The sequence below is a fragment of the Athene cunicularia genome, assembly GCF_003259725.1.
Source record: "Athene cunicularia isolate RWA chromosome 20 unlocalized genomic scaffold, athCun1 chr20_part1, whole genome shotgun sequence".
In the NCBI taxonomy this organism is placed as follows: Eukaryota; Metazoa; Chordata; class Aves; order Strigiformes; family Strigidae; genus Athene; species Athene cunicularia.
This window is the reverse complement of record NW_020799125.1, coordinates 1,698,186-1,709,527: the sequence shown is the minus strand read 5'-3', so window position 1 is coordinate 1,709,527 and position 11,342 is coordinate 1,698,186. Positions and strand designations below refer to the sequence as shown.

The window sequence follows — 11,342 nt, the reverse complement described above, 5'->3', positions numbered from 1 at the left end:
ATAAGAGACAGCCCCCCCCCTCCAGTCATATTTATCAAATCATTTTAAGCTATCTAAAGCATAATGCTTTTCGAGTCCTTGCTAAACTCTGGAGGTAACACGATTAAATTTAAGGAGACAATGATCACTTTCCATAAAATATTTTTATTGATTGTGAAAGAAAGAAGAAGCGGTAAATTCCATCAGATGTCATTAAAAAGTATGGATTACATGTCTTTTATGCTGTGGTTTCAATACATACAGAAAAACAGCTTACCTGATATTTTTGCCCCCCATACTGGATTCTGGTTTTAAAGCGTGAACACAACTTAGCACAACTAAGAGGTCAAGGCTGCTACAGACGTTTCTAAGACACGTGAGTTGATGGCAGAAGTCTAAGTTGGTCTTTTATGAATCTGTTACCTCGTATGGCCTCTCTGCCTTTGGAACCTTGTTTCTATTGTTATTCTTTAATCCACTTTGCCTATTCAAATGTATTTCAATTTCAATTTGAAAACCTGACTTACAAAATTTGCCTCCACGAACAACAACTGCAAATGACACCTGTATTTCTTCTGAGCAACTCCCTCCAGTTTTGAAAAAGTGTTGCACTTTAAACTCAGCAAAACCAGGCTGACATTAAAAATTTCTGTACTAATACTTAGTAGTTTGTCTACATTTGCCAACCTCCAATGTAAAATATGAGTTCCATTTAAAATGAAACCTATAATGGAAAACTAAAAGGAAATGTAAAAAGGAAAACTGGTATTTCCACAGGAATGAATATAGGCAGTGATTAGATAAATAACTTCAGATATTTATTATATTAAAGATAAATGCTTTAGGGAGGCATTTAACAGCCCCGTGAGACTGAGGACATCTGCGGCTGACTCAATGGCCAATCCCATTATTACATGGCCAGAAAGGAGGGTATTTATTTTGTTCCAGCTGGAAAAAAACTAGTCCATGAGTTAAGAGTCTTTTGCCTACATCCCTGTGCCAAAAGTATTCTGCACGTAGTGTTTTTGTTTCTTGGCTATGAAACATGAATAACAGTTTTTGCCTACCTTTCAAGAATTCAGTAAGTTCAAGACTGAGAGGTGCTGAGATTCAACTATATTGCTGTCATTTAGATAGCAATAATCCTGCCTTTTTAGCTATAGCCTAAAAGCAATGACCTCGACTGTGCACTCTTCAAGGACGGGTAAGAGACTTGCAGTGTATGAGAAAAACCTTGTCGGAGGATGCAGAGCAACTGCCCCTTGCAATCTCATCCAGGAGGGGTGAGAGCATTTGACTAACGATGGATCAGTTGTTGTCGTCGTTGAAGTCATATGCCAGTAACAGATGAAAACCTGGCCCAGGCACTGTTGCTCTGAGAACGCTTTATTGAGTTTAGTCCTACACTTGTATTTAGGGAGGAGAGGACAGTCGGCTTCTCAGAAAGGTCAGCTCCTTGTGTGTTTGCTGTTTCACACCTACTGTTTGGTGTTTTGCAAACCATTATTATTGACGACAAAGTATTGCCTTCATTGTAACCTGTAGTGCTTCAGTTTCTCAATCTGTTACGTTTATATATAATCCCAGAATCTTATTTGGAAACTAAGCATATGCACCTCCTCCATCCTCAGATGACTTCAAATTTTTTAATAGAATGTTTCATGGCTGAATTCTCAGTTCTTCTGTCACCATGTTCAATGCACAAACATGGAGCAAACTCAAGCCAAACATTAATACTGGTAATTTTGTCTAAAAATAGAAGATTATAATGTAGCCTGCCAATATCGACTGCTGTCTGCTACCTACTAACCCTAAGCAATGTGGATCCCCCCGCAACAAACCACTCCTCACAAGTCAGTGGTTTGGGTAGAGTTTGCACCACCTACAACAAAACATTTCAAACACCCTGTGCACCTTATTGCACGTACAGATTCATACACAGCATGAGATAATGTACTGAAACCACTATAAATATTACCTTTGTCTTCACAGATTTCTTGACTCCTCTGTGGGCTAAGTTTCCTGCTTGATTTAAGTGACGGTGAATGGCTTGTAAGGGCCTAGTTTTTGTGAATTGATGGGTTTGTGAAGAGAAGGTGGGGGTTTCTGTTGGTTTGTTTTGGTTTTTTTTCAATATTGTGGCTGTTCCACATATTTGATTTTACAGGTAAACTCATCCCTCCTAATAGCATATAAGCATCTTGCTGAAAAGGCTGTGTAAACTTCAGACAATTTTATCTTGTACTGAGTTTGATTTCCAATTTTTCCCTATTTACATACTTTAAAATTGGTTTTATGTAAAAGAATTTCATAATGCTTAAACATTCAATAACAATTTGTCTCAGATTGACTTTTGGTTTGTGGTTTTACCTAGCATTTAACCTCCCCTGTTTTGTGCTTACCTGGTCCCTCAAAGGGCAAGAGTTTGGAAGGAATTGGGTCCTTAGAACTCAGGGGGATCAGGTAGAGATCCTTGATATGTCTGTTGTTATTAGCTACAACACCAAAACGACCACGACTGCTAAAATAGGAGTAGAGAGAGATATAGGCAACTTCTTCTTCTTCTGTTGCAGGATGGAAACGAATCAAACACAATTCCTGAAATACAAAAGCAAAGTGGAAAAATTCAACCTGCAACATACCAGCAAATAAAACGGTAAAGGGCAAATTCCAGGGGTAAAAATAAAATGTATGTTTATCTCTCCAACTATGTTTTCAAGGCAGCACTCTAGCTTTAAGAGAGTACTGTTGCTCAATTGGTAATATTAAAACAGAAATAGGTTTGTCATTTTCAGAAATACAAATTACTTGTGTATCTTGTATCAAACCTGAGGCTCAAATTAACATGAAATGGAAAATTCTTAGTTTCATGATTGTATCTGTATAACTATGCATCATTTTTTTCACTTCTGAAGTGTTTTAATAGCAAAATCTATTACATACATTTTTCTTTAAAATTTGAATTTCCATCTTCAATACTGAATAAACAGGTTATTTATGTTCAATCATTAATGATTAATAAACAGTATGAAGATTTAACTATTATGCAAGAAAGAGAGATCAAGAGGAGCTGCAGCTCAACAAACATGTTCCTTCAATAAATTCCAAAGGAATTTCAAAGGAATAAGTGATGGTGGTGGTTTTCCAGCTGCAAGCTATGTCAGTATTTGCTGTTTACTAATTTATATTATAAAAAGTTGTCATTTTATATTGCTGTATTTTTCTTCTGGGTTTAGCAAAGGATTTTAAGTGAATACCTTAGAAAGCGAAGATTTGAGTTTGCCAACATAATCCCAGACTGTCTTCGGTGAGATCCTCCCACCAATATGAATTGTATCTGGTAAATCCTAAACAAGAAGTATTACATGGTAGTATGAGAAAAACCAAAAGAGACTCATGTTTAAAAACAGTGCAGGTTGCCCCATCCCAGCAGCCCAGTGGATAATGCATTATTATATTTCAGTGAATTTCATACACACATTTCTAATTTCAGACAGGCTATTGCTTGATTTCAAGGTGCTTAATTCCGGCATGTTACCTAAAGCCTAACAGTAGACATGAAACAGGAAAGGCACTCCCAAACAAGGAGAGCAGCAAAATGTCAAATAGTCTGTATGCCCGTTACTGGCTTTGTTTTTGTAGGGAAGCTGCTACTCGAAATAGATTTTCTCCACACTTTCAGTTTCTCAGGAAATGCTGCACTCGTGACTGCAAGTCACATGAATTATAGTGAGCTGCCTTTCATGAAGACAGTAAAACTCTTTTTTGCAAAAGCAATACCAAAAACAACCACCAAGCCTAGCAGTAAAAGTCCTAAACCACACATTTATGTTTGAAACTTCCTAACGGTCACACAAAATGCACTTCAGAGAAAAAAAAAAGCTTCTTCGTTTTAACACAAACCTTTATACTGTCTCATTATTTGAATGTATACCCTCCCAGAACAGTATCATCCAACTGGTTTTATTTGAAAATAAGTAAAAAGGATGATATTTTTCATAAAAGGCCAAACAAAATTTTGTAATAGATCACATCAGTGACCCATCTAGTTTGAGAACAGAACATCTGCTTTAGAACACTGGCTCTAAAACTTCTTTTCTGAAGCTGAAATAAAGAAATTATTCCACGATAGATCCTAACACATGTATAAACATGGTTAAAGACATGACAATTCTTCAAAATTTTGTGAGGAATTTTTAGAAGGCCTTTTTTTTTTTTTCCTGGAGCTACTTTTCCTGTTACTAAAGGGATGCCATTTACCACTGCTACAGTTCTAATATAACAACATATACAGTGACCCCAGCCTTTCTAGCAACAGGAACTACAGTATAGATTTAGTCTAAACACATAAACATGTCAGTGCTAACCTCACTAAGATAATCAAAGCACCCGGAGACAGGATATGCTTTAGTGACAAATTTGGCCACACTTTGCATGTTAATAAATCCTTTCCAAATGGTGTTGAGACGAGAGAGAAAGAGGGACGTGTCGCTGTCCTGAGGTGAGCGTGGCTCTGCAACACTGTAAAACAAATCCAAAACAGAATGGTTACAGAACACAAATGAGAATGGTCCCTTCTTTTTTTCTTTCCTTCCCTCCTCCTATTGATCAAATACTTTATGTTAAACGAACAACAGAATTTTTACTAAATGCTTTGTTTAATGTTTTCCGCTAGCTCGGTATTAGCGGAAGCAGCAAGGACTAACAAAAAATAAACTTGTAGCTGCAGAGGCAAAAAGATGCCAAAAGATACGACTTTATAAAATTAGCTTAGCACTAACTGTTGTGATCCTGACTCTATAACTAACTCGTCTGAATTATATATTTCCCACTAATGGAGTCAACAATATGCATCTGAAAGACAATCCCAAGTAAAAGAATTTGCTAAGAACAAAAATCTTTTAGCTGCAGCTGCATAAGAATTTACTTTGCAACATTTTTTTGCTATTGTATATACTCAGAACATGAAAGAATTCCACTTCCTTTCAAACTGATCAACTGGTTAATTTTAATTCATAAATTCAGATGTAACTGTATTATAATACAGGACGAAAATCTGGAAATGCTTTTAAACCATCTCTCACATACACTTCCTATATATTCATGTACATGCAGACTTCTAAGTCTACACAATACCTTCAAGTTTTATTTATTTGCTGAAACACATTGTAGAATCTTTGCTGCCAACATACACGGATACTCTGAAAATTTTACCAACTAGAGAAGGTAAATGAGATGGTAAACTAAAACTCTGAATCAGGCTGTTTTAAAGTGGAACATGTCCTGTGACTGGGGGGAGGAGAACGAGGCACAGGACTCATGGGACTGAAGATAACCAACCCCATCAGAGATTCGTTAGCTTGGCTTACTATTAAATATACGCACTTGATATTGGGTGAGTGATGAACTGCTAAGTATCTCGGATCTGGTGAGGATGATGGTTTTGTTAATATTGATTTGGGGACAGTCATAATTGGTTTTGAAGGTTCCTGTCTTGTTTCCCCTGTTGAAATCTTGTCAGCTGCAGGACCAGAACGCAGGGCTGGCGCCGCGGTACCAGAGCTGCTCATTGCTGTCCTGGGGTCTCGGCCAGAAACTGTCACGGTTGTGACAACTCCGCCAGCACAAGAGGCAGGAAAAGCTGAAGCCTCTTCAGGTACAGCAGAATCTGTGTTGTTATGGCCCTGGGTTGTAGAAATGTAAGTACTTTCTACGCTTGACTGAGAAACTGTTTCTGCTACTGGTACAACTTCAGTTTCCATGGGGATTTCGGAGGCGGCCTCTTTGGCAGGCTCTGCTGCTGGGGTTGGTGCAGAACTTTCACACTTTGGCTGAACTTCTGGTTTTGATTTCGACTCCACCTTTTTAACAGGAGCCCCTGACTTCATCTTCTTAGGTGGTACTTCATCTTCAGATGATGAAATCTGACCTATAAATTTATTTCAAAAGCTTTTGATTACTATTTAACAAATAGTTTGGAGCAAATAAACAAATGACACTTTAACATAACACTACTTTTACTCTGCACAAAGTCAGCAATGTAGATACCTGTACAGATTTTGCAGTTCAGGTCAAAAAGATGGGCTCGGTGTTGACTTGTTGTATCCTTCAACATACTGCTAAAAACATCTAAAGAAGGAGCACTGTGTAAATTTGGTGCAGTTCGGACTGATTCTTGCTGTTCCTAAAAGTAAATAAACACAAAAAAAATATTCCAATTGATCATTAATTTCAACCATTAAAAAAAAATACTTTGGAAACCATTAATGAAGTTCAGTTCTTTAAAAAAAATATTAAAGGCCTTGGTTAAAGTATATTATGTCAGATAGAGTTCTCAAATACTATTTGTCCTCATTCCATTCTAAAGTTCTGAAGTAGATAGCTAACCTTCAGAAATAAAAGATTTCTCTGTACATTGACGGCAAGGGATGAAAAACATGCAGCATTTTAGAACTGCATGCAAAACATGCCTACCATTTGGTTGTTGCACTCCTTCAAACTAAAAGGAAAAATGCTCCTAGGACACCTGCTTGGTAATAATATCCTTATGGTTCACTGAAACAATCTGCACTTCTGATGAAAACTTTGAGACCCTAGTTACCATGTATCTCCCTTGATGTCTTCATGCTGAAGCAACAGCCAATACTTACATCAGAATCAGACACTGGTGGAGAATCCTCCATATTTACAACTGGCACATGTTCCCGTTTTACAGCTGTTTTCTTGATTTCATGAGATTTGCTTCTTGACTCTACCATCTAAAAGAAACAAAAACATTTTGGAAAGAAGTTCACATATTTATTTTGTAATTTTATTCCATATTTTGTTATCATTTGACTGGTGGTAGAGAAAAAGTATATTGAAATTTAACATTATTAGTATTTCATTAGGAAGAAAATGGTGCATTACCTAATATGTGTGGTAAGGGTTACTGAACTCACTCTTAATTCATATCGAAGGAGATAAGGGGAAATTATGTTACTTACTGCTTTAGCTGGTTTCTCCTTCCACACAGACAGTTCTTTAGATAAAAGTTCTTCTGGTTTCATTCTCACTAGTTTAGACAGTGAGATTTCCTCACGAAGGACACGATGAAAAAGTCCCTGAAAACAGAACAGACTTTGTTGCCATGATGAAGATAAACCGCTTGGGCAACTAACGAGATTTGAAGTGCTTAACAGGCAAAACCTGTTCCAGTTTCTTAACTTTCTATTGAAAACAGAGTCTACTTATAAGCAAATTTAGAAAAGTGCAGCAACCAGAAAATAAAGATGAAATAAACACTAAGTACAAATTTTCCTCATTATCATCACTGTCAGTATTAACTGAAGAGGGATGTCAGAACTTGAACAGCCACTCTCCTGTTTCATATCTCTCGTAGAAATTTAAAAAAGAAAAAAGACGTTTCAAGTGTTCTCTAGTGAATATTTTGATCCCACCAAGTATCTGTTTCTTTGTTTTAAAGCATAAATATGATCACATACATGGGCAGTATCCAACACACGCTACAGAATGCCACAAGAGGAGGAATTAATAAAGTCTGTGTTTATTTTAAGAAAGCCATTCTGTAAATAAAAAATTCACAACTAATGCCCAAACTTAATAAAGACACATGACCAATTAAAGTAGATTTTGAACTGTTTAAGGAAATTCCAAACCTGGTTTTTGGGGTCCTTGAGATTGAACATGATGCTGCGGTATTTACTCTTGTATCTGTTGTCTGTAACTTGGAACAAATTAAACATCTCCTTTTCAATATTGAGTGCTACTTTCCCTACTTCACTCTCTGTCATGACCAGATCATCACTATCATTGACTCTGTTAAAAACAAAAAAGGGTATGTGCATTTATGTTAGGCAGGAATCTTCAGGTAGCATTCATAAAAACTTTTCAGAGCTAACCTAGATCCTCCACACACAGTGAGGGCTCAAGACTCCTTTAAATGACACCGCAAAGCCAAAGGTTATCAGGACTTCCAGCTGTGGACGACAGCAACCCTTCATCAGTGTCTGCAGGCAGCCAGGGAGGATGACCTTTGGGAAACCAAGTCAGCCTTTACAATACTCCTGCGCACGGCACTGAAGTCAGGAACGGCACAGGGAGCCCAAGTGCTTGAGTTTTAGTCCTAGATTCTCCACTGTGAACAGCACTTCCATTTCAGAGACAACACCAGAGTGCAGTGGTCTATAATAACTATTGGTTAATAACCAATGTGGGACAATTTGCCTTTCTTTTTTTTTTTTTTCCTTTCCTAAGTGACAGCTGTTCACAGATGAGGGTTTGCTGTTGTTGATTTTGATGTTGGGATGGGAGGGAGTCTCTGCTTCTGTAAGCCTTTAACCCTCCACTGTGATATCTCCTATAAATGTTCCCTACAACCTCTACATCTCCAAACATTGCCATCACCAGATTTTAAAACTTCAGATAACCTGCATTATAAAAGCTTCTGTGCTGTAATTTAATTCTTCAACTCTGTCTCACTATAACTGGAATAGTAAGATTTTTTTAAAAAAAAAAAAAAAAAAGCTTTTTCACATGCACATTTATATCAGGATTTAAAATTTTTTTTTTTTAATATAAACCTGAAATTACAATTATACTTGTAGTATTCCATAGTATAAATTCAATGCCTCAACATCTCTTATAAATATGTAAACAAAACTCTGCAGGCTAAACATTTACTTCTAGTTGTAGCTTCCTATATAAAGTAAGTGCTTTGAATTCCCACCTCTTCCATAAAATTTCTTTTAGGGATCGTCGAATATTTTGGCGAATCTGAGAGTTGGGTTGTGACTGGATAGGGCTAATTGATACTTTTGCTTGACTACTTCCAGATGCGGTAGAAATGGAAGACAGCGAAGGCTTTTTGAGTCCTCCACCCACACTGGAAGATGTGGCTGGTTTTTTGGAAACGGATGGGCCGTGAGAAAGAGATGAATGTTTTGAAGGAGCAGTGCCTGATGAAGGAGCAGTGCCTGATGAAGGCCAAGGTTTCTTGGGAATGACACCTTTGAAACTTCCAGCAGAAGGTTTAAGTGGTTGTTTGGTTAGTGATGTGTTAGAGAAGGATGGGGACTTCTTTGAAGGAAGATTTTTGGTGAGAGAAGATGTCTGTTTCTCCATTACAGATGTAACAGCTTTCTTCGATGGTGGCTCTGCTCTATCTTCATTCCTTTTCTCTTCCCTTTGAGCTGTTAAAACAAAGAAGAAAACACAATATGAAACTTCATAACTTCCTATTCATGAAGACCAGGTACCAATCTATAAAGAAAAATCTGATAAACGACATCTCCAGAGAAGAACTATCTGGTAGGCAATTAAAGTTATTTACTTTCACTAGACTTTTAAGAAGTAATTTTTAAAAAGTTAAAGCATGCAGAAGTTGACATAGGGGTTTTTTAAATAAATTTGTGTTTGATCCTTCTGAGGCCAACCAGAGTTTAAGGGTTCCACTTCGACTGTAGAGGTTGAAAATTTTATTTGCAATCTACTCATGTAAGCTAAGGAAAAAAAAAAAAAAAAAAAAAAAAAACTTCCACACATTAAAAAAAAAAAACCACAACAAAAACCCCACAGGAAAAAAAACCCACAATACAATTTATATTCCCACATTTTAGATTTCACCAGAAAAATTCTCATAGCACCTTAGAACACTGGTTTATTACAGAAGCTGACCTGATGACAGAGCTCATGAATTTGAAACTGCATTAATATTACCTTAAGTTTGATATTACTGAAAATTAATAAACCCTTTCACCCAGATTTTTTTATTTTAAAGAGCAAAGACAAATTACGTAGCACAGAGACTGCTTAATAAAAAAATACATATCTATTTGATTGCTAGCATGAATATCATACTGATGACACTGCCATAAACTATCAGTAGATCCTCCTATTCAGTTCTTAGCTAAATTCTAGGTTTATGAAATAATTAAACATTAATATTGCTGCTCAGGCAGTAGCCATCTAATTCCCACCATTCTCAAACTATCCCATTCACAATATTCAGATTTTCCTTTTTTTGTTTTTTCCTTAATGTTAATATAACAATCGATACACAAGAAAGTTTACAAAGGGTAAGTAAAGGCTCCGGTTTTCACACATACTGAAGTTATACTTGCCTGGGACTTCAAAAACAAGAATTTCTTTAAACTGCATTTCACCTGTCCACCTTCTGGCACTGACAGGAACAACTCAGCGTAGCAAAACAAAAACCAAAACCACACACACTCCCAGCAAACAAAACATCACTTACAAGACATCAAAGTTACAGGGGGCTAACACTAGCACGTTTATCCTGACAGCTCAAACAAGGAGGGAAACTACTGAAAAACAACTCCTGAAATACAATTGTTTCAATCAGAAAAGCCAACTAAAAACCCCTTTTTCTCACAAATCTGTAGATAACCACCAATCAGTTAACAAGTTAATTTTAAATCTGATGGTTTTAACTAGTGAAGGTTTGTAGACAAATTAGCCCAGAAGCCCTAATTGCAAAATGCAGGACACTTCATTTCTTTCACTTCCTGGGAAAGATCCAGGAATTGAAGCTTTGATAACTTTACCAAGGACTGTGGCAGGGGGTTGAACTAGCTGACCTTTCTTTCCAACCCAAACCATTCTATGATTCTATGACCAAATGGTCTCTCTTCACCTTCCAGATCTGCTAAAATGAGAGCAGAAGTGATCAGGAATGGTCTAAATGTTCCAATCTATCTGTTCTGAGGTGGACTTGAAAGGGACAAAGCACCCCTGGTGAAGTCTGGTTCAAAGAAACCCTACAAACCAGCACAAGCTTCCACTAGAAATATCCCTCAAATCGGGGAAGCTTTGGAATGCTTAGGAGACATCATGTAATACTCCCTCATTTTGGGAGGAAAGAGTCTTGCAGCCTTTGTCCCACACCCTTCAGGTTCAGGTACCCTCTGAAGGTCAGCGTATGCTTCCAGCAGAAGATGCTTCTAACCCCTGTTTCTTCAAATGGGCTCTTGCTGCTGGCAGTTTCACCACAAATACAGAAACTGGTGGTTAAGATGATCTAAGAAATGATACTGGACTTGAACTTTTGCAAGGCTAAGTATAAGGGTGTACACTGAACTCCTGCTGGAACACAAGAAGCCACCAGAGGATCCAGAAACTCTCCCTATGATCCTGTGGTTTTTGGGTTTTTTTTTCTGAGAAGTATTTTACAAGTAGGCACCTTGAGGAATTTTTCTGAGATTTAACTATTTAAAGTGTAAAATGAAAACCCCTGCCATATTAAATAATTTCCAAAAAATGTGAAGATTTTGCTATAAAATAGATTTAAATGATTACTCTGCCTCTCTTCCCCCCCCCCCCCCCCCCCCCCCCCCCCCCCCCCC

At 37.3% G+C, this 11,342-nt stretch overlaps 1 protein-coding gene across 2 annotated transcripts in view; it reads right to left on the bottom strand.

Moving 5' to 3' along the window:
• DIDO1 (death inducer-obliterator 1) overlaps positions 1-11,342 on the bottom strand; it is a 51,594-nt gene that overhangs the window by 10,131 nt on the left and 30,121 nt on the right. For both annotated transcript variants that reach the window (XM_026862020.1, XM_026862019.1), the window contains exons 8-16: positions 8,708-9,170; positions 7,638-7,797; positions 6,966-7,082; positions 6,630-6,737; positions 6,028-6,163; positions 5,365-5,908; positions 4,347-4,500; positions 3,237-3,326; positions 2,382-2,577 (exon numbers count right to left, since the gene is read on the bottom strand). In XM_026862020.1, coding sequence (XP_026717821.1) covers positions 2,382-2,577; positions 3,237-3,326; positions 4,347-4,500; positions 5,365-5,908; positions 6,028-6,163; positions 6,630-6,737; positions 6,966-7,082; positions 7,638-7,797; positions 8,708-9,170 — 1,968 coding nt within the window. The remainder of the gene's footprint in view (positions 1-2,381; positions 2,578-3,236; positions 3,327-4,346; positions 4,501-5,364; positions 5,909-6,027; positions 6,164-6,629; positions 6,738-6,965; positions 7,083-7,637; positions 7,798-8,707; positions 9,171-11,342) is intronic.